The sequence below is a fragment of the Tursiops truncatus genome, chromosome 16, assembly GCF_011762595.2.
Source record: "Tursiops truncatus isolate mTurTru1 chromosome 16, mTurTru1.mat.Y, whole genome shotgun sequence".
In the NCBI taxonomy this organism is placed as follows: domain Eukaryota; kingdom Metazoa; phylum Chordata; class Mammalia; order Artiodactyla; family Delphinidae; genus Tursiops; species Tursiops truncatus.
In genome coordinates this window covers 80,180,764-80,204,451 of record NC_047049.1, presented here as the reverse complement: position 1 = coordinate 80,204,451, position 23,688 = coordinate 80,180,764, and the positions used below count along the sequence as shown (strand labels likewise).

Sequence of the window (23,688 nt, the reverse complement as noted above, 5' to 3'; positions counted from 1 at the left end):
AGCCCTGTAGGTCCTTTTCTTCTCTGTGTTTCCCACTTAGAGAAGTTCCTTTAGCATTTGTTGTAGAGCTGGTTTGGTGGTGCTGAATTCTCTTAGCTTGTCTGTAACGCTTTTGATTTCTCTGTCTAACCTGAATGAGATCCTTGCTGGGTAGAGTAATCTTGGTCGTAGATTCTTCCCTTTCATCACTTTAAATATATCATGCCACTCCCTTCTGGCTTGTAGAGTTTCTGCTGAAAAATCAGCTGTTAACTTTATGGGAGTTCCCTTGTATGTTATTTGTCGTTTTTCCCTTGCTGCTTTTAATAATTTTTCTTTGTCTTTAATTTTTGCCAATTTGATTACTATGTGTCTTGGCGTGTTTCTCCTTCGGTTTATCCTGTATGGGATTCTCTGCGCTTCCTGGACTTGGGTGGCTATTTCCTTTCCCATGTTAGGGAAGTTTTCAACTATAATCTCTTCAAATATTTTCTCAGGTCCTTTCTCTCTCTATTCTCCTTCTGGGACCCCTATAATGCGAATATTGTTACGTTTAATGTTGTCCCAGAGGTCTCTTAGGCTGTCTTAATTTCTTTTCATTCTTTTTTCTTTATTCTGTTCCACAGCAGTGAATTCTACCATTCTGTCTTCCAGGTCACTTATCCGTCCTTCTGCCTCAGTTATTCTGCTATTGATTCCTTCTAGTGTAGTTTTCAGTTATTGTATTGTTCATCTCTGTTTGTTCTTTAATTCTTCTAGGTCTTTGTTAAACATTTCTTGCATCTTCTCGATCTTTGCCTCCATTCTTTTTCCAAGGTCCTGCATCATCTTCACTATCATCATTCTGAATTCTTTTTCTGGAAGGTTGCCTATCTCCACTTCATTTAGTTTTTTTTCTGGGGTTTTATCTTGTTCCTTCATCTGGTACGTAGTCCTCTGCCTTTTCATCTTGTTTGTCTTTCTGTGAATGTGGTTTTTGTTCCACAGGCTGCAGGATTGTAGTTCTTCTTGCTTCTGCTGTCTGACCTCTGGTGGATGAAGCTATCTAAGAGGCTTTAGCAAGTTTCCATATGTGAAATCTTAATGCCCAATGTGATGATATGTGGAGGGGGCGTCTTCGAGATGTGATTAAGTCATGAGGGTGAATGCCTCAAGAACGGGATTAGTGCCCTCATAAAAGAGACCCCAGAGAAGTCGCTTGCCCCTCCTAACATGTGAGGACACAGTGAAATGACCAGAAAAGTATCACTCTAATCAGACACCAGACCTGGCATTATCTTGATCTTGGACTTCCCAGCCTCCAGACCATGAGAAATATATTTTTGTTGTTTATAAGCTACCCAGTCTATGTGTTTTTTTTTTTTGTTATTGCAGCCTGAGTGGACCAAGACAGTGGGGAAGGCTTGGTGTCCTAAATTCAGTAGGGATATACTTACAGCCCAAAAGTTTGGGACAAAATCAAGCAGTTCCTTCACTGGCCAGAGTCCTCTCCTTGGCCGGGCCTCCCACCCTCCCCAAATCCGCGTGCGTGTGGGTCACCGAGAACCTTCCCTGGCACATGGAAGAGCCGCTCTTCACTCCTTCTACAGGCTTTCCTTCTTGGAGCCCGCAAAATTCTACTTGTGAAAAGGAGACTCGAAGAGGAGGCAGAAGGAGGAAGCCAATGTTAACTTATGTTTACAACCTTCAGCACAGCCGAGACTTATCCCATTATGTCTTTGGAAGGAAAGACGGAGGAAAGAGACAGCAAAGGGAGTGGGAGAGGGAGAAGAAGGAGGAGCAAAGGTGGAGAAACCCTGTGTAGCGGTGGTTGTAAGTGCCACCCAGTCGTAGGTAGGCACAGCCTCTGGTCTAGGGACACTGCTTCCACCCCCATCTTCTTCTTCTTCTTTTGGTTTTATGGGAGTAGTTTTCAGCCTCAGCATAGATCTACTGCCTGACAGCCATGCTCAGGGAAACAGTACCTGCGGTCAAGGACGGGGACTCTTAGAGTATATGTGCTGGGTGTGCGTGGACACCACGCTGTACAGATAAATGAAAGAAAAAGGGAATGATTTTTTTTTAAGCAACAAAAATCCCAATAGAAATATTAAACTTAGAAGGTGAAATCTTTTTTGTGTTAGTTTTTCTTAAATATACAGTCCTTTGGAGTTGAAAGATGTGTATTTTATATATTGCCACTTAATTGGATAAAAAACAGTTAAATCACTTATTCTTAGGTGTCTTAGGTGAATGCTTTGATGAAATGATAGAAAATGTGTATTTCCTTATTTTTTAAATTTCTGAAACATTTAATTGACGTATATGTGGTTTACAGTGTTGTGTTCATTTCTGCTATACAGCAGAGCGACTCCGTTAGAAATATATCTATATATTCTTGTTTTCATTGGATGGGAAATGGTTAAATTTCACAATCAAAGCTTGAGTTGCATTTCCGAGGAGGTGATCTGAAGCTTCCAGGCAGTGAAGGGGGTGTCCACGCTCCCCCCACTGGAGGACAGAGCTTACTCTGGACATGTGACTTGTACTGGGGTTGATTTAGAGAGAGGTTTGGTGCGCCGAGGAAGGGGTTTAGCTCTGAGCCTCCTCCTGTTTGTGCAGCCTGCAGGGATTAACTCCTGGTTGGGTCTGAGCCAGAGAGATAAATGACACAGGCCTGTGTGCTCACATTCAGAGAGAGCTCTTGCCAAAATGGGACAAGGCGGGATTGTGGTCAAGAGAGTTCAGGACATCTTAATATAGCAGGATGATCCCATCTGTTCTCTGGGCTTTATGGGGAGCGCTGAACTGAGCCTCCAGGGACTGGAGCACATCCCCACAGTATAATATGCAAGTGACAGAAGACTAGGGAAGTCAAGCCACTTGGGAACAATGGTGGGTGGGTCCTTCCTTTTTTTTTAAACACAGATTCTTTTTTTCAACGATCTTATGAATACAAGGGAAATAAATCCACAAAAGGGTGGGGAGAAAGTGCTACATTTTATTAAAGTGGTTTTCCAACTTCAGATCCTGAGTTTTCCAAAGCAGGAAGAGTTTAGATTGAAGGTCGGGAAGATCTCCCGAATTGCACATGTCCTTCACAGTATTGCTCAACGAGAGAGAGCTGACTTCAGGGAACACACCTGCGTAAAGCCTTTTACCAGGAAAGCCAGGACAACACCTTTCAACTACTTCGCATCCCTGTCTAATCCTGGTGTTAACTGGTCAGCCTTATAAAGCCAGGTCAGTTGGTAGAGGGACATTCACCTTGTGCAGGGGTTGGGTTCTAAAGGTAACACTTAAGGCAAAAAGTAAGCACATTTAGGGAGTTCCCTGGCAGTCCAGTGGTTAGGACTTGGTGCTTTCACTGCCGTAGCTCGGGTTCAATCCCTGGTCGGGGAACTAAGATCCCGCGAGACACGCGGGAAAAAAAATTAAGCACATTTAAAATTGCCCTTGAAAATCTCTTAAGCTGCCCATGAAATAAAATAGATAATGTTATAAAGTTATATATATATGTGTGTGTGTGTGTGTGTGTGTGTGTGTGTATACTGCCTGATTTGAGTATATATAAATGTACAATGCACAACATTTAATGGAAAATGCATGCAGAATATGATTTTCCCATATTTTTGGTGCATGACTGAAAACTCACCTAGTTGAATGTATGGAACTTACCCGTAGCACCTGGTACCCAGCTCAGCCACCCTCTGCTATCTCCCACACAGACCGGCTGTTTTCATCCTGCCTGTGCTCGCCCAGTATCCCGCCCCTCCTGGCCCCAGTTCATAGTTCTGCAACCCCTCAGGACAGACACTTGGGCACTGTTGTCACTCTCCAGCCAAGCGGGGATAGAGGTGGGCATGTCACAGAGGACAAAGCAATACGCTCTGTCCAGGAGTCAGCGATGCATTTCTGGGCACCAGGAGGCCACGTGCAATTATGTGGGGTAGATCTTGTCCCTCTGCAGGCCCTCCACCCACACCAGGGAAAGCAGTGACAACATTATAGTCTTTGTTTTAAGTGAGTTTTTAAAGGTTTTTATTGGTGGAAGGTAGATGACAGAAAGAATCACATATTTAAAATGGTATAGGTGTGAAACTGGCAGGGCTGGGTTTACGAAAAGGCAGACAAACCTGTCTCAAAATACTCAACTGTCAAAATGGCCACTGTCACACTAGAGGCCGAGGCCGCTTTCCTTAATGTCCCTGGATCCCAACACCTGTAATTCAGAACAAACCCAGGGCTTCCCTGGTGGCACAGTGATTAAGAAACCACCTGCCAATGCAGAGGACACAGGTTTGAGCCCTGGTCCGGGAAGATCCCACAACTAAGCCCGTGTGCCATAACTACTGAGCCCACGTGCCACAACTGCTGAAGCCCTCGTGCCTAGAGCCTGTGCTCCGCAACAAGAGACGCCACTTCAATGAGAAGCCCACGCGCCGCAACAAAGAGTAGCCCCCGCTCGCCACAACTAGAGAAAGCCCGTGCACAGCAATGAAGGCCCAACGCAGCCAAAAATAAATAAATTAATTTTTTTAAAAAAAGAACAAACCCAACAGGGAACTATATTCAATGCCTTGTAATAAGCTATAACAGAAAAGAATCAGAAAAAAAAAATATAGGTAGATACATGTATATGTGTAACCAAATCACTGTGCTGTACACCTGAAACTAACACAATATATGAAAGCAACTATACTTCAATAAATTTAAAAAGAAAAGAAAAAGTGCATAGGAGTTTCACCCATGTTATTTCCTGATATTTTAAAAAATAAATTTTATTTATTTATTTATTTTTGGCTGTGTTGGGTCTTCATTGCTGCGCGCGGGCTTTCTCTAGTTGCGGCGAGCAGGGGCTACTCTTGGATGTGACGCGGGCTTCTCATTGTGGTGGCTTCTCTTGTTGTGGAGCATGGGCTCTAGGTGCACGGGCTTCAGTAGTTGTGGCATGCAGGCTTTGTTGCTCCATGGCATGTGGGATCTTCCCGGACCAGGGCTTGAACCCATGTCCCCTGCATTGGAAGGCAGATTCTTAACCACTGCACCACTAGGGAAACTCTATTTCCTGATATTTAAACAAAACAGATCTACTTTCATAACCCTTAAAACTAACTCCCTGTTAAAACCTGGGATGGTAACAGGGCCTTTCTGGTATTGTCTGTAAAGTCAAAAACATGGCTGACACTTCCTATCTTTTCTTTTTCATTTTGGTCAAAGCGGTCACCATCCAACTCACATATTTATAACGTGGCCCCGTGATAAGGAGAAACTGCTCACTTATCTCTGGGTCCGATGACAGAAAGAGTGTCAGAAAAAAGGCACTGCAATCCCTCAACCACAAGGCAATGCAGAGGAAAATTGCACTTTAATCTGTGGTGGAACCGGTTCTGTCTTCCGTTAAACCTGCAGCCCCGCTTTATTACAGAGTTGAGCCGGTTATGTATGGCGGGTCACTGGGAAAGTGCATTTTATGATCTTGTCAGAAGAAATGGTTTCACTGGGATCATTTTAAGCCAATGATTTTATACCTACCTCTTCCTTAATATCTAGGACATTAACTTATTAACCATTCTAGAGTCAAAGCAAATGCATTTTAAATACCTAAAACAAATGCCAGGAAACTATGGGGATGGGAGAATAGACTTTCCATCGGCATTTAGTGTTTTCCGTATCGGGGGGGTCAATCTCAGCAGATTTAGTAGCCAGGGACTCCATCCTTTCCTACTTCTCACGTGGAGACTTCATTTTGTTCCCCAGAAGGGAGAGTGAGTGTGTGGGATGCAAGTCAGGCTGATTATTGCAAAACCAGGCTCATGTGTATTGGGTGAGGTCCTGGCACCCAGCCTGTGTGACGCCGTTGAAGCCCTGTCCCCTCCACGCAGCTCTGCTGGCCAGTGCTGGGCGGGGCACAGCAGCCTGGTAGGAAGCCATGTGAAAGAGGGGTTTCTGAGACAGAGAGAGAGAGAGAGAGAGAGAGAGAGAGAGAGAGAGAGAGAGTGTGTGTGTGTGTGTGTGTGTGTGTGTGTGTGTGTGTGTGAAGGCAGTTGTGGATCCCCAGTAATCCTTTTATTGTGCCAGGCGATCCTTTCCAGCCTTCTTGGCAATGTCTAGTCCTGGTGACACTTAGGGACACTTCATCCTTCATTTGCTTCTGTAGACCCTGCCCTTCCGGGGGTCCTGCTGCTTCTCTGGCCACTCCATCTTTGTCATATTTCCCAGTTTCTCCTTCTCTGCCCATCGTTTTAAGGTTTTGTTCCTTTTGGGGTTCTGTCCCCAGCTACCTTTTCTTGTCATGCTACGTGGCTGGCATACTAGGTAGAATGATGGCCCCAAAGATAGCCACGCCCTGGTCCCCAGAACCTATGAATATGTGATGTTACAAAGGGCTTTGCAGACATGACTGAGGTTAAGGATCTTGAGGAAGGAGAGTGTCCTGGATTATAAAGAGGGGCCCAATCTAATCATAAGCACCTTTGAAAGCAGAGGACTCTCTCGGCTGGAAGCAGAGGAGAGATGAGGCAGAAGGGGAGGTGGAGAAACCTGAGGCAGGAAATGACCTGACATGGGACTGCTGGCTTTGAGGCTGGAAGGAGGGGGTCATGAGCTGGGGAACGTGGGCAGCCCCTAGAAGCTGAGCCCCACTCCTGGCTGGATCTCTGTCCTCCGCCTCGTGAATTCCTGCCCCTCACGACCACCTTCCGTCGGGCAACTCCACTTGGATATCTTAAACACAGATCCAGCTCTACATGTTGGAAAGTGAACTTAATTTTCCGTCCTCCCAAATCTTTTTTTCTGGTGCTGTCCATTGCCAGTTGGCCAAGCCAGAGCCCTGGCATCAGGCCGGTCCTTTTCTCTGGTTTTACGTTTCGTGTAGTCTCACCTCTGCCGGGTCTTTGCTGTACTGTCACCGTCTCAAGGAGGTCTCCCCTGACCACCCTATTTACGATGGCAGCCCTCGCCTGATACACGTGTGGTCCCTTTTCCCTTATCAGCAGCTGCTGTATCATACTTACTTCTTTGCTTCTCTCCCCACTTGGAACGTAAGCTCCACGTCTGTTCTATTTTATTCATTCTATTTAAGCAATAACCCAATAGTTCCCAAATAGCGGGCACTGCTTTAAGCATTTTTACAAATACCTACTTATTTCACGCTCCGTTTTCACTGTGGTGTTTCTAGCTTTGATGGTAGTGCCTAGCACCAAGTGCCTGCTTGGTGTGCGGTAGCTGAGTGAATGAATGAATGAATGGATTCAACCGAACACTAAGTCCTGTCAATTCTATTTTCTTAGTATCTTTGATATCAGCCCGCCTTTATCCATCCCACAAGCACTTTCTGGTTCCCAGCCTCTTGCATCTCAGCAGCACTGTTCCATTGGTCCTCTTACATCTAATCCCACCCACCTACAATCCACTCTGTACATTGCAGGCAATGTAATGGACCAGGAGCCCGGGCCCACGATGCTTCTTGGTAGACGCTCGAACAGCCTTTCTTGACGTGTTTTCTCCGTCTTCATTTCTCACCCTCCCCTCCTTCCTTACACTTCAGTCTTCAGTGGCCTCAACATCCAGTTTCCCAACTATGCCCTTTCTCTGCTTACTTCCAAGCCTTGGCCTCTGGCTCCTTGCCCAGCTCACTCCTTGCTACCCGCCCTGCTCCCTGCCCATCCCTCCTATTTCTACTTGGCTACGCCCCTCCCCGTGACATCTCCGTGGTCTCCATCCGTCTCCACCACGTGAAGTGCTTGCCTTTTGCTCACCAGCTAGTCTGTCCCGGCCTCTCCCCATGTGCTGTAAAGACCCCTTTACCTGTGCGACCCTCTTGCTAGTTCACCACGTTCTTGAGGCACTGGGCTGGAGAGCGGGGTCTCCTTCAGCACCCAGCACACCAGCTGGCACCTAGCAGGGGCTCACTAGGTACCCGCGAGCCTGTGAATTGGCTTCTTGAGGCTGCGTGCGCCCAGGCCAGGCGCCCTCGCCAGCCAAAGGGCCACTCGCTCAGCCGGGATTGACTTGCCAGGTGCAATTCTAGGTGTAAATGCATTTTCACCGTTCTGCCTTAGGACCCAGTTTTTGAAAATTAGATTTTGAATATCCCATCCGCCTCACTCGCATTGTTTGCTTCTAGACGGCGCATAATTTAAAATGAAAGGCATAGAAAATTGGACTCATTTCGTTTACTCTATTTGAAACCCATGTTAGGCTATTTTTAAATTCTCATGGATCTTGTGCTCTTCAGGGTGTGCGCGGGAGGGAGGCCCTCAGAAGCTGTTAGAGGTGTTGTTGCACTTTGTTTTAGTACCTTTCATTTTCACACTTAGCTTTGCCCCAAATACAAAGACTGAAAATCAGAGTCAGTCTCAACATTTGCTGCATTACGTTCTCAACTGTGACAAGGGGCCGTGGCGGGCTTGCACCCTGAGTCCTGGAAGGAGTTTTGACCTTCTGTCTTCTGCTTCCCAGTCAACGCTCCCGTTTCCACTGTGCCCACTGCAGACAGCGGGTGGGAGCAGATGAAGATGAGAGCATTAGCAGGGGGCCTGTGGCCCCGGTTTACAAACGCTGCTCTCTTAGGCATCCTTGTGAACAGGTTGGTGGTTGGGGGGCCCTTCTTCACCCACAGTCCTGAATCCCTGCTCTCGGGTTAGGAGTTGGTACCAAACCTTCTGATTTCACATAGATTTCTAGCTGCGGCCGCTCTGCACACCTGGGGTGTGAGTTAGAGATTCCTTGCAGCCGGGCGGTGCTGCGTGTTGACACTCAAGTCCAGTGTGTAAGGCACCAGTGTCTCCTAACGCCCGGCACACAGCCGGCTTTCCAGCTTTCCCCAGGGATGCCGAACGCCCAGCGCCTGTGCTCATAACCAGGATGTTTCCCCACGTGCCCTTCTCGGCTTTACAGGGCAAGAGTGGGACTCAGCAGCAAGGCCAGGAACATGAAATCAGACACACTTTGTAATAGAGTGAATACATAATCTAACTAACAAACACACAGCGGACTTCCCTGGTGGTGCGGTGGTTAAGAATCCAATCTGCCTGCCAGTGCAGGGGGCACGGGTTCGAGCCTTCGTCTGGGAAGATCCCACATGCCACGGAGCAAGTAAGCCCATGTGCCACAGCTGCTGAGCCTGCGCTCTAGAGCCCGCGTGCTGCAACTACTGAGCCCGTGTGCCACAACTACTGAAGCCTGGCTGCCTAGAGCCCGTGCTCTGCAACAAGAGAAGCCATGACAACGAGAAGCCCGCGCACCACAACGAAGAGTAGCCCCTTCACGCAGCACCTAGAGAAAAGCCCGTGCGCGACAAGCAAGACCCAACACAGCCAAAAACACCAAAACCCAAAAACAAACACGTAGCGGGAACCCACTGTGGAGTGCTGTCCTCCTGAACTTGAATTCTAATGGGAGGGACAGAAAATTGAAAATGGAAAACAACCCGTGAATGAACCCATAAATAAAATCATTACAGGAGAGAAGCTCTAAGGCCTACAGAGGCAAGAGTCTGGGATCAGAAGGAAAAAAACCCGGGTGGCAGATAGGCAATGGCTGGAGGGGGAGCACCTGTAAGGCAGTGACATTTAGACTGAGGCTTAAAGGAAAAGAAAACCACCCCTGCAGGGAGTACAGGGGAGAAGCACGCCAGGCGAGGACGAGGAAAGAGCCCGGTGTGCTGGTGAGGCCAGACGTGGGTGGAGGGGGTGAGTGGACACGATGCGGATAGAGCGCTATCCGGAGGGTTTGCAGGCACTGCGGAGGGTTTGTGTTTTGTTGCAAGGGCAAAGAGAAGCCAACGCAACGTGTTAAGCCGCTTTTTGTGGGCTCTCTCTCCAGTGAGAAGGGCCCGTGTGAAGAGGGGGAGCTGGGGCCCAGTGCAGTGGCCTGGAGGAGGGAGAACGCGTGGTCTCCATCTGAGTTCTGCACTCAGCCTCCTCTGCCTTCCAGCTCTACTGCCTGGACGTGGAAAATGCAGTAGCCAGATGTGCCAAACCTTGGTTCAGGGCACCATGTTGGGGCCACAGAGGCACAGCCAGGGTGGGCATTCCCAGCCCTCAACTCACCACCCCTGTGCTGAGCCCCCTGCACTGTCTCTGTGCCAGGTGCTGCCCCCAGGAAGGTGCCGGCTGGGCGTCTCATAACACACATGCTTGCCCAGGCTCTGGGCGATCGAGGATTGCATTCCCCGTCGGCTGTCCTGATAAGGCTGAAATCCAGCTCTTTCACAACGTTGTGTTTGTGGCTGATAAAGCCTATCTCTTTCTTTCCCTTGTCCGTTACAGAATTAACTGCAAGTGTTGGTGAGAGCAGGCTTATCACTAATACCTGCGGGGCTGGGGCAGAGACACAGCACGGGGCGCAGATACTGTAGATCTAGATGTTTAAAGTTGTGAGTCAGTCTAGTGAATGGCTAAATACAGCGTTTTCTGTTGTCTTAACTTGAGGTGTAAAAGGTAGGTTTTATCATTATTCAGGTATGGTGAGGCCAGCAGATCAGGAGACCTCTGCTATGGAGAAGACAGCTCCCAAGAGAAGGGGGCACCATGTCACGGGAGGGCCACAGGGGGAAGCACCAGGGTCTGTTGGGAGGCAGAGGGAGGGGGAGATGTGGACAATAGCCTTTACTGTGGTTTCCCTGAGAAGGGATGGGCAGGGTCAGTCAGACTGGCTGGTTCGAATCATTTCAGGGCTCTGGGGCATCGGGGCTGTTCCTAGCTGTCTGGTACCTGGCCCTGGGTGATTAGGGCAGCGGGGGAGTGGCCTGGAGAGTGACAGAGGAGATAGTTGGGCATGTCTGGTTTGCATATAAGAGGCTCGCTCTCAGGTGAGTTGTTTTCTGTCTCTAGGAACTGGCCAGCCCTGGGAGGGGCAGTCCCTCCAGGGTCAGCAAGGCTCAGGTGTCAAAGCATCTTAAAATGCAGAAAATAAAAAATATGACTAATACACTTGACAAATATAATAACTCTGATGGCTAGGAGACCAGGTGGGAGTTTGGAATTCTCGGATCCCCTGAATCCCGTGCTGGAAAGCAGAGGGGAGGGAGCGTTGGCCACAGTCCCCAGCCCCCCCCGTCTTTGCCCACCTCTGTCATCTGCCCCCATGAGCTCCTCGCATACAAGCGTGTGGACAGTCCAGCTTGCGTGTCCTAGCTCTGGCCACTCCCCTGTGGTGAGGCTCGCCTGCACTGCCCTGACCTCCCTCCTGGAAGGAGAGGCGGCCTCCTCCAGACGCTAGGCATGTTGTGGGAACATGCAGGTGGCGCTCTTGCATGCGTCATGATACAATCTTGGATTCAAGAGTTTGGGAGGATGAGTTCCTTCAGGCAGAAGTAAGAGGCTTCATACGGGCTGTTTTCCTGTGAGATCTCATATTGCCTGGTCCTTTCTCACCTGGCACGTGTTTGTCCTGATGAAGCAGGTATGCAAAGATTCATATTTTTTCTCTGTTAATTTTTAAAACCTATTTGTTTTGTCGCCTATGCATCGTCTGAGTGTGGAAGGAGAGGACAGGCACGTGGGTTTGGCGTTTGGCCTCTGACAAAACTTGGCCTGTAAGCAAGAGGTGCCCAGCCACGTGTGGCCCCATTGTGCGGCCATGTGGGAGTGATGCACGGTCCTGGACATGGGCACCCTGTGCACGTGTGTTCGGGGTGGAATCTCAGAGCCAACTGAAAACCCACTTCTTCTGCAAAAGGCTTGAGAAAATAAGGCAATAAACAAACTGTAGGTAGAGTCTTTCCAAAGCACACATAGAAGACTTATCAGAATAATCATTACCTTTCACTGCATCTTAGAGTTTAAAGTCACAGGTACCTGGTCTTCTTGGGGTGTCTTACTGATATGCCTGAGTCCACCTGCCCTCACGGGGAGAGGCTGGGAGGCTGGGAGCTGGACCCTGGGGCTGAGTTAGCTGTGCTCATGCCTGGGACTGAGTGACACGCACTGATTGGATGGGCACACTCCGTGCTCGGAGCCTCACGTGGAACCAGATTCCAAGTTTTCCACCTCAGGTGTAGTGCTGGCCCCTGTCTGGCCCTTATCTAGGAAAAAAAAAGCCAGTTCACTTTTGGACTTTGTCCCAGCCTGTAAGAGGCTGGGAACGTCTGTGTAGTCCATGTGTAAATGGATTTCATCTGGATTTGCACTGTTTGGGTGCCCAGCAGGTCAATACCTGCAGCAGGGATGGGCAGGATGCCGACGGTCTGTGATGCTGGTGGCCTTGTGAATGGCTCAGTGCCAAAGATGGGAGTTTGGGAATCTTCCCTCTTTATTTTATCCCTATCACACGCCCCCTCTCCTCTTCCACATGCATTGCTTTGTTTGTACTAGAGACTGAAGTATAGCCCTGTATTCACATCCTTCTCAGCTCCAGGGAGCCCAAGCGGCCCCCTCTCTCCTTTTCAGGCTGGGTTGCATTCGTGTGTCCTCCACTCTCCGGTAATTCCCTGCTTGATGACCTCAGTTACTCGGCATTCTGAGAATCTGTTCTGATTTCTGTCTCATCAGGCTGTCGACTCCTTGAGAACATACACGTGTCTTCCTCCCTGTGGCTTCCGTCAAGGCTGGCGCAGCCCTGGCCCCTGGGACCTGGTGCCTGAGGCGCTGGGCACCTTCTCTGGGCCCACGATCATGCCGGGCGCTAAGGGTTCAAAGGACATAACGTCCATGATTCCGGCAGAGAGGACAGCCATGCCCAAAATGAGCTTGAAGGCTATAGGAAGGTGGGAAATGTGTGTAGGAGTCCGGAAAGGGAGAGAACACGTGGGAAGCAGGGAGCGTCTCGGTGGGCAGAAAGGTAGAAACATGTGAGGAGGATATTCCAGGAACAGTAGGAGGGTCTGTATTGGCCCAGGTCACCCTCCTGGAGGTGGAGGGGGCCTCAGGAGCTGTCAGGACTCCCTCCCCTTTGTCCCTCCTCTGCTGACCTCTGAGTGTCACCTTCATCCTCCCGCTGCGACAGAAGCCTGGCTGCGGTGGCTGCAGCCCTCATTCTGGGCCCTGGAAAGGGAAGGGCCTCTTCACTCAGTGCAGCGTTGGAAACTCCGGGACAGGGAGCTTGACTGTTCCCATCCGTGTGCTCTCAGTAGACGGCAGACTGCTGAGAAGCAGGTGAGGGCTAGGACCTGCTAGCAGGGGGCTGGGTTGAGGATGATGGGCCCCCAGAGGGAAGGGTGTCGGGCAGGGAGCCCCTGTGCCGGAGGAGGGGGACGTGGGTGTGATTCACGTAAGCGGAGAGGTTGATGTTAAAATCTTCCCCTCTCCCTCCCCGGCGCCACCCTGCCACAACCTGCCAGGCGCAAGTTATGTCCCAAGACGGTGCAGCAGGGCATCTTCAACCTGGGATACACGGTGTTGTCGGGGATCTGACCAGCTTAACACGGGCCAGTCCTTGCCCTGGAGCACAATCTGAGTTTCCCCACCCACGGTCTGGGATCTCTCTTCCAAGGGCAATAGCTCAGACAGACCGTCAGACTAGGATGGTTTTGTGTCAAATAGAGAGATTCCAGTTTCAGGCCTTTAATGGATGTAAAGCCTCTGCTTCAGAGGCAAAAGTAAATTCTTTCCTTCTATGAAATGTGGATTTCCTTCAGTGAAATTCATAAGGTATGTTCCCTAACAATTGGGCAGCAGTATTGCGCATTTGAAAAAACATAGACTCTGGAATAAAACCGAATGAGCCTTTATTTTTTATTTACTCCTGGAATGAACTTCCTTCAGCCTGTCTCCTTATCCTCAAAAGGGACTTAGGGAGTTACCGTGAGAATTAGAGATAATTCTCATAATAACGTACACCACTGAAAGCATCACACCGGCAGCCAGTGTGAGCTCACTCTCCTTAGCTTTAGAAGATCCAGGTCGGGGCGAGGGATAAATTGGGAGTTTGGGATTGGCCAATACACACAACTATATGTAAACTAGATAATCAACAAGGACCTACCATAGAGCACAGGGAACTCTACTCAGTATTCTGTAATAACCTAAATGGGAAAAGAATCTGAGAAAGTATAACTGAAATCACTTTGCTGTGCACCTGAAACTAACACAACATCATAAATCAACCATACTCCAATATAAAATAAAAATTAAAAAAGGTCAAGTGTGGATTTGGGCTTAAACTATTTTTAATACTAGTTGTTTAAGAAAATAGTGTTCCACTTTAAAAATAAAGTCCCCAATTCTATTCCTTGTCTGCCTTTTGAAAAGGACGAAGAGAAGTAAATCACGTGGGCATGTGTGAGGTGTGCGTGTCTTTGAGGGAAGGGAGGAGAGAGAATCACAGAACGTGAGTGTATAGTCTCAAACGGACACTCCCAGGCAAAACTAGTAAATAGACATTTTAAGCAACTTCCAAAATATTGTAAACGGGTCTCCAGGTCACAGCTCTTTCAAGGCTACGTGCTAGGAAGCAAGAAAGCAGACCGAAGGCCTGCCGTCAGCAGGGAAAGCTGGGAAGTCAGTGGGAGCGCGTGGCTGGCGAGGGTGTGTGCGTGAGGGGAGCTGCGGAGGGAGGCTGCGCGGAACTGACAGTGTTAGCTTTTTTCCGCCTAGCTTTCCATACCGTGTGCCCTTGGTTTTCTTTTTGTCATTGAATGGTGCTGATTTATAGGCTGTGTGCTTCAAGGGCACGGGGAGATTGCATGCAGAGGCAGGTTTGAACAGGGAAAGTGAGAATTACTGTATCAGATGATGCCCAATTAACTGGTGATAAGCACAGCAGGTCAAATTGGAAGTGGGGCTATATCTGTTACGTAGAGCAAGCGCTCACTATCTAGTTAATGTTTTTAAACCTCGGGGAGCTTCCTTCCTCACTCTCCTCCCTTTCCTCCTGCCCACGATCTCTTCCCATCTAAGCAGGCATGGTTTCTACTGACATGAGTGTCCGGGCTAAGTCCCTGAGATGCACTCTGGGTTCAAGGGCGACAGGGCAGGGCTTCTCGCGGGGCAGCTGCGGCCAGACACCGTCACACAGCACAAAACGGTAGGAAGCAGTGGCATAAACATCAACACAGCCAAGAATAATTGCTTTTACTTTCTTCACGGACAACTGAATCATGTTAGGATATGCGCCACTTCTGAAAAGGCTTTCCCACTCTCTGCCTTTGAAGTTACCGTAACGGGACAGCCCCACTCACCTTGCCCAGAGGAGAAAATCTGGACGAATTGTTAATCTCTACTTCCACTTCCGAGAGTTGCCGTGACAGTGGTGATGGAGGCTTAGAGCCCGTGCCTTGGGACATTTGGACCTGGCCATCTCCTATAGCCCACCTCATCTTCCCTTGGTGTGGAATCATGCGCTACAGCAAGTAATCTACGTGTAAGCTTAGGGAAAAATGATTCAGAAATTATTGGGAAGGTAGAATGATATGGCGTTAAATGCCGGATATTCTAAAACGCAAATCTTATTTTATGTGCCACTGATGTTTTGGATTACGCACGCCTCTTCCGGCTTCAGCCAGCGTGGAAAATCCTTTAAGATCTCTGCTCAGTCACTTCCGCTGGGACTCATGCTTTATCCCCTCAAGCGGGGCTGAATCTCCTTCCGCGATGCTCCCAGAGTGACCGCTGCTTTACGTTTCTAGCATCGGACCAAACTCATTGCTTTTATTAGCTACCTATTTGTGTGACTGTCACCAAACCTGGTTTTCCCCAGGTGAAGGGCAGCATCACGTTCATGTCTGAAGCCGCAGTACCTAATGCAGAACCTAGCACGTGGTGGGCATCTCAGAAGCATTAGATAGATGTAAGAATGAGAGTCAGATACAACCCCAAAGAGAAGCCTGCTCTTCGTTAGTGTTTATTAGCTCTGTAGGACCCATATCTGATCATTCTTCTTCTCTCTGCAAATCTCTTAGCAACATCAGAGAGAACTGACAACACCACACGGAATGATGTCCTGCCGATGAGAAGTGAGTCCGTTGCTAATCTAGTGATGGTGTGTTCGTTTGGTTCCAACCCCAGCGGATATGCAGTGACAAGTCTAAAGCCTAGGAAGGATTATATCCTGTTTAATTCAGGATCTCTCTCTCGAGAGTTCTATGTAAATGACCGCTACACATAGTGATGGCAGAAGAATGCTGTGAACAACTCCATAGAGGCAAACAAAAACCTTGTAAAACCACATGAATTTGACATCTTATTATTGGGAGGAATGACCCAACCTGAATGTAAGCCTGGGAAAATTAGTAATTATTTTCTCATTGCAAACTACTTTGAAATCACCTTGGCCTATACAATATATATATAGATACACATGCACGTATACGTATATGTACACACGTATATATGTGATATATGATACAAATATATTACACAATGGTAATGTATCTTATGCTGATATGTCAGCAGATAGATGATATAAATATATTACACAGTGGTAATGTATCTTATGCTGATATGTCAGCAGATATATGATATAAATATATTACACAATGGTAATGTATCTTATGCTAATATGTCAGCAGATATATGATATAAATATATTACACAATGGTAATGTATCTTATGCTGATATGTCAACAGATAGATGATATAAATATATTACACAGTGGTAATGTATCTTATGCTGATATGTCAGCAGATAGATGATATAAATATATTACACAGTGGTAATGTATCTTATGCTGATATGTCAGCAGATAGATGATATAAATATATTACACAGTGGTAATGTATCTTATGCTGATATGTCAGCAGATATATGATATAAATATATTACACAGTGGTAATGTATCTTATGCTGATATGTCAGCAGATATATGATATAAATATATTACACAGTGGTGATGTATTTTATGCTGCTATGTTAGCGGTATTCTTCCCCACAGTTTACATGCTGTTAGGTTTCCATTTGTTGGTGGCTGCTTTGTAATGGCCAGTGCTCCTTGTAACTCTGACTTTTACAGCAGTCTTTGGCCTCTCCTGAATTGATTCTCTTTGAACACCTGCTTCATTTTGCTGGCGGCTGAAGTTTCACATGTGTTTGTTCAGTGTGCATTTCCTCACTGCTGTTATTTAAAATTGAGGTTGTGTTCTCTAACGGTGGGGGCCCTGGGACTGCCCCTCACTAGCTGTGTGAGCTATAATGATCCTCGCTGCCCCTTTGTTTTTCTAACTGCAAAATGGGGATGATAATAACTGCTTCATACGTACTATTATTGTGTGGCATTTAGAGCAGATGTTTTGAACAGTACCTGACGCGTAGGTAGTGCTCAATCAAATGTTAACTAGATTGATGTCATTAACTTGATCTCAAGTATTTCTGCATATTGGGTTTCCAGTGTGACAGTCAAGATCACTTTGGTAGCAGCAAGGGTTCAGGCTGGTATTTCCATCTTCAGTGTAAGCTTTGAGTTGTGTAGCACCTCCTGTAACAGATTCTGCCGGACTTCAAGGTCACACAATTTTGCTCCATCCCACCTACTAGGACAATCCAACTGCAAGTCCATTTTTTCCATGTTGTTGGCCTACCTGGCTCTTCGTTAGTGCCACTTTACTACTTCATCTCCTTGTGTGGTTTAATTACCCAGGTAAACAGAAGCCCTTCCGTTAACTCAAGCGGAAGAATAATACTTCAGATGTTCAGACGTTTCTCAGAATTCTAAAATTTCTCCTTTGTCTTTCACGTCTTCCTTCTGGAAGATTTCACTAATGGGTGTTCATCTTGTCTAAATCTACCTTTGAAATCTGCTGCCTTATTTTCATAAAACGAGGTCAGACCTCACTTGGTACTTAGGTTATCTTAGAAAAACGTCAATAAAATGGCTAACGTTAGACAAAATTTGTGATTGATGCTAAACTGATGAGGTCCCTTCAGCTTCCATTTTCAAATTTGAGATCCTACTGTACCGATCTCATGACGCTGCCTTGTTAATTGAGGCGGGGCTGAACTTCTTTGGAATCACTTCTTCATTCAATCCGAAGGCAAGGCTGCCTGGGTGTCACTCATTCCCTGTACTATTATCATGACAAATACTGCTGTCCTTTTATTATGCAAACAAAGGAGCTCATGCAATGAAACCTAGTTAGACCTGCTTCTACTTAACATTCTCCTACCTTCCTAGTTTATCCTGAAAAGGCTATTGCTGGGTAGCTTGGTAATTTTTTTTTCTCATTAGACTCATAGGGTTACTTTTGGATCATCACTTATGATGAAGACTTACGGAAAATGTTGCTGTGCACTCCCAGGAGAAATCAATGTTAGCATCTGGCCCTACAGCGCTCTCTGGGCTCCTTGAGGCCGTATCTCTATTATACTTAAATAGTGCCTAGCGTAGTGTCTCGCATGAAGTGGGACCCAGGTTCCATTCCTGTAACGTTGATTTGTGTCTGTGCCACGCACTCCCATAAATGTTTTCGCAGTTTTGCTGTGTTTAATGATCAATCAGTTCTTGTTTAATTGGATTCATAAAACTATATGAAGTCCATTCTGATATTTTGGCCCGATTCTGGATATCAGATTCTCTTAGCATGTGGGGAGGAGGGGAAGTGTTCCTGCCTTTTCCACATCAAGATGCCCGGTGACCCCTGGTCTCCTTTTCCCTTTAGTACTCAGCTTCCCTCGGTACCATCCTTGGTTCTTGGAATCTTGCCTCACCACCACTGCCATTCCCTGGGTCCCTGCTCTAAGATGCTGGAGAAAGGAGGGAAGAGGAGGGCTGGTGGTAAGGGAAGAAAGGATGAGCTCTGTTCTCAGTCAGTGTCTCCTCTGTGGGCGTATCTCTTAGGAAGTTGCATAGCTCTTAGGAAGTTAAAAACCTAAACTCCCCATCTATGGTCTGGGTCTCTCTGGAAGGTTATGAGTCAACCCAGGAATATGTGAGCAAAGACTGGCCTGGGAGATGAGTCAGGATCCAGCGAAGGCAATCAACACAGCATCCTCTGCAGATGGCAGCCTCCGGGCCAGTGGGCAAGATGTTCCTTGTGGGTCTAGCAGGTTACTAACTGGAGCGTCAAGTGCTTAGATGACTCAAGTACTTGGTGTCCGATTTCTTAACAAAATCATTCATAGGGTGTACCTCTGGATTATTTTAAACACGAGAATATGGCATCTTGTCCTCAAGGGAGGTGCTGTGAATTTTTGTCCCTTGCATGAAAAGTGCTATCACAATATAATCATAGTTATATGGGATCACCAAGGGCTTCTTAAGTTACTCTCACTCCCTGCGTGATGACATCTCGTCTCCTTGCTTCAGTCGCCAGGATCTTCTGAGTGTCCGTCTACAGTCCAGAGCTTCTCTAGACTCATATATCCAACTCTATACTTGCGAGTCCTGCTGGATGTCTAATAAACCTAAATTTATCGTATCCAAAATTGGACTCTTTTAAAAAGTTTTTCGATTGCTTTTATTTTCTCCAGCTTTATTGAGGTATAATTGACAAAGAGCGTTGTGAGATAAAGTATACAACGTGATCGTGATGTCTGATATACATGGTGAAAGAGTTTCCCCTCATCAGGTTAATTAACACATCCATCACTTCACGTATTTATCTTTTTTTTTTTTTTTTTTTTTGGCGGGGGGGACATTAGAGTTCTACTTTCTTAGCCAATTTCAATCCAAAATTAAAGTCCTGCTTGTCTCCCCAAACGGGTTTCGCCGCCATCTTCCCTTCTCGGTTGATGGCGACTCTGTTTTTATTTCAGGGCAAAAACCTTGTGGTCATTCTCGACGTGGCTTCTTTTCACACATGCAAATGCAATCCGTCAGGAACTCCTGTTGTTTCTATTGTTTAACGTGTACCTAAAATCTGCCTCATATCGCCGCCTCTGCTGACGCCCTGGTCTCGGTCCCCATCACCTCACCTCCTCCTACAGTCTGGTCTCAACACAGCAGCCACGAGCCCGTTGCTTGCCATTCTTGTGCAGTGCTTTCCCATTTCACTCGGGACACCCCAAATCCCGAGATGGCTTTCCAGTTACTACAGCTGTAGAACTACTAACCCCCACGACTTAATGACGTACAACCGTTTATTATGTGCACACATTCTGTGAGTCAGGGGGTTCGACAGAGAGCAGCAGGGATGGCTTGTCTCCCTTCCATGATGTCCGGGTCCCTCAGACTGAAAGGCCCAAATCATCTGAAAGCTCGCTCACTCACACGTCTGCACACACACACACACACACACACACACTCACTCTGCATATCTGAGCACGCCCCTAGCACTGGGTCTTACCTTGTACCTTCTTCAGGATTTTATATGTGAAGAAATTTTTATGTAGATGTTTTTCCTTTTTCTTTTCCAAAACACTTTATACTTTTAAAAAAGCAATTCCTGGTGGCGTGTGCTCCCAACACTGCCTCCCACCTGTCCCCAGCCGCGTGCTGGGCTTCTGGGTCCACAGCCCCGCCCGGGGTGTAGTGGAGGCCCAGCAGCAGCCATGGCAGGGTTGACTCTGCTGGGAGCGGCAGGGAGCCAGCCACCCTCTTCCTACCCTACCTCCCAGTAACCACTCCCTGCCCGGGGGCACCCACTCCCTGGGACTCTGGACGGAGGGACAGATGGACGGAGGGAGCTGTCCCCAGGACCCCACCTCCTCCTCTGAGGGGATGCAGGGCATGGATCTGCAGGACCTTCCTTTCCCCCTGCAGCTGGCGTTTCTCTCCTGCTCTGTGAGCCTGCTTAACTGAATAAAATGTTGCGGCTAAAAAAAAAAAAAAAAAAAAAAAAAAAAAAAATGCGGGCTGTAGGCTGAGCCCTTTGCCCCGGCAGCCGGGAGCCAGAACAGCTCCACACAGCCTCTCGTGTGGCTTGGGCTTCCCCACGGCACGGCGGCTGGGTTCCCGGGAGGAGGAGCCAGGCAGGAGCTGGATCCTAGCCTCAGAAGTTAAACAGCATCCTTCCTGCCACGCGCAGCTGGGGGAACAGTCCTAGCCTGTTCAGATTCAAGGGGAGAGAAATAGGTTTCCCTGTTTGATGGACAGTGGCCAAGTTCTGGAAGAGCGTATGGGGCCAGCAATATTACTGTGGCCGTGTTTGGAAATAGAGTCTGCTGCAGTGGCCTGCGTGATTGGACCTGAGCTGTTTCTCTGCCCTCATCGCTTCTCCCCAGGGAACGTTCTGCTCTGGCCACATGTTGGTGAGACACTCAGGCAGACTGCTGCCCTGGCTGGCCGGTCCGCGTCTCTGCCCTTCCCGGCGTGCTGCTTACATGCTCTCCCCGCCGTCTCCATGCTTTTACTCAATGTCACCTTCTCAACGAAGCCTGCCCTGAGCACTCTGCAGCCCCACTCTGACCCCCTTCTCTTGATGTTGTGAAACAGCATGTCTGGTTGGGATATTCTGAGTTTGCAGTACTTATTCCAGGTGAACCAGTGAGATCTCTGCTCTGAAGGACCACATCCCCGTGACTAAATCCCCGTGCTGGCACACGACCTGACTCATAGTAGGAGCTGACAACACATACTTAACGGATTTATTTGGAGAAAAAACTTAGCACGCCTTAACTTGTAGCTTAGTCAAGCACAGATCAATAAGAGATCAACTTCAACAGTTCCTTTCACTGTATGTATCTCTGTTTTAACTATCATCAACGAATTAACCAGAACTTTTGTTGTCATTTCCATCTAAATATTTGGTTTCTTTTCTTTTTTTTTTTAACAAAGAGAAAAGTACTAGATTTATTCAAGTATTCTGTCAACATTTGTTGAGAAACTAGTACAGACAAATGCTATTCAAAGTACTGGAGGTACAGCATTGAGTAAGACCGACAGCATCCCAGTTCTTACGGAGCTTACCTTGTAGTGGGAATAAATAGACAATAAAAAGCATATAAACAAACAAAAAAGAAACAGGTAGTGGTAAATGTTCTGATGAAAACAAAACAGAGTGGTCTGAGAGTGTGGATTAAGAGTAGCTTAATTATTCTTGAAAATTAATTACAGTGCCTTATTAAATAACTTCATGTGACTCCAACTGAAGCAGAATAATCAGTTTAATCATAGCCTTTTAATAGTAGTCTTACTGATGCATTGATAAGGTGTGTTTTCCCCCATCGGAAAGGTCATCAGTTTGGCTTTTGTATTCTTAGAGCAGTATTTCCCAAAAGGGGATCAATGAAGTACTGTAGTTCCTGGGAACATTTGGTTTCTTGATGAGGAATTTCAAGGTACTTTTTCCAGTTTCCAATACAGCCCCTGTCCCTCACCCCACACATACATGTTGACCAAGGTGGGGTCCTGAGTGTCCCCCAGGCAGACACTCAGGGCTGAGAGCCAGGCAGCATGCTTTCCATGTACCCCAACTTTTGGGTGTTCACGAGCCCTTCAGCACAAATTACCTTTGAGAATGAAGGTTGGAATAAAAAGAATGGTAAATATCACAGTGGCCGTAATACCGGTGAGGACAGAAAGGGAACAACATCAATAGGTTACCGCCACCATCCTCCAGAGGCATCTCTGCCGGCCGCTCTTCTGGGGCTGGAAGTCACACCTCGTTCGGGATCACCTGCAGACCAAGGCACTTTCACCCCTCACAGGAGGAGGAAACAGAGGGTGTCAGAGCTTGTCCTAAAGGTACCAGATCTCTTCTACATTAGCAAAGTGCCTCTTTGACCCATTGGGCCATAAGAGTCATCTATTCCTTCAGCGTTCGGTGGTTATGAGGCACTGAGTTTACCTCTAGCGGAAGCTGATCTCACAGCTTTGGGAGCTGAGTAGTTGATGTCAGCTCACTGGCTGCATCCGCTTCCTGTTTGTTTTTCAACGGAAGGGTCTGTAATCCTCAGCTAGCATTGGTGAGGTTCTCTGGTTAAACCACAGGATGGGGTGTTCTTCTCTCTCTCACTCTTTCCCAAACTCCCAAACTCCCAAGCCTTTGGCTACCAGGTGGGAAAGGTGAGGGGCACAGAGCACAACGGGATCCACGCCAGACACCGGTTAAGCTGCCTTTGAAAACACGTAGTGAAAGGCATCATACCCTCGCTCCCCGGCTCCGACTCCGGCAGTGCCTGGAGGCCTCAGACCCCTTCCAACGCATCCCTCCAGGCAAGCCGTCCAATGGATTCGAGTGTTTTCCAAACATGGGATGTTATCATTACTAGCGGCTCAACTGTGATCCTTCGGGTTTGGGCTTTTAGTTGAGCAGTTCTGGGTTTTGTTCCATCTCTGACTCCAGTTGCATCAATTTTGGATTTTTGTTTTGCAGAAACCAGTGTGAAGGTGAATACTGTGAAGTACATGGAAATGCTTGAGGATAAACTGCACAGGTAGGGATGGTAACTTCTTCATTACAGACTCCATGGCACGTCTGGATTCTTTATTATATCAGAATTTGGTGAAAGCAAAGAAAAAGGCTAGCCAATTTCTACAATAAATTAACAAAGAAAAACACAAAAAAGGAGTCCTCTGAATCCTGTAACAGAAGAAGCAGGTGCCATACAGACATCTCCCAGAGCTTTTCTCTTTTTATAAAAAGTAAGTAGACTAAGATGTTGAAAAGCGTCTGGGGAGATCACAAGATTGTTTTCATGTTTCCTAAGAGGAAGAAGAATCTTCCTTGGTATGTTAAATTCAGAATTCATGCCTTGGTCTGTCTTTCTCTTCTTCGAAATGTCTGAAGTGGATGTCATGGGTTTTGACCCAGCTTATCTATGTTTTAGAACAATATAAGAATGCACATCTTAGATTCTGTTTTGAATCCTGAATCAAAACAAGGGTGAAAAATCCTTGTGCCTTTTTTTTTTAAACCCGATTAGGAATTCAGGTTTGAGAAACATTAGGGCTGCTGCATCGTGTCAAGGTGT

The 23,688-nt window shown here is 47.3% G+C and overlaps 1 protein-coding gene across 2 annotated transcripts in view; it reads left to right on the top strand.

Annotated features, from left to right (window-relative positions):
- The window catches only part of DISC1 (DISC1 scaffold protein), a 342,719-nt gene that overhangs the window by 254,641 nt on the left and 64,390 nt on the right, over positions 1-23,688 (top strand). For both annotated transcript variants that reach the window (XM_033842010.2, XM_073793660.1), the window contains exon 10: positions 23,091-23,151. In XM_033842010.2, coding sequence (XP_033697901.1) covers positions 23,091-23,151 — 61 coding nt within the window. The remainder of the gene's footprint in view (positions 1-23,090; positions 23,152-23,688) is intronic.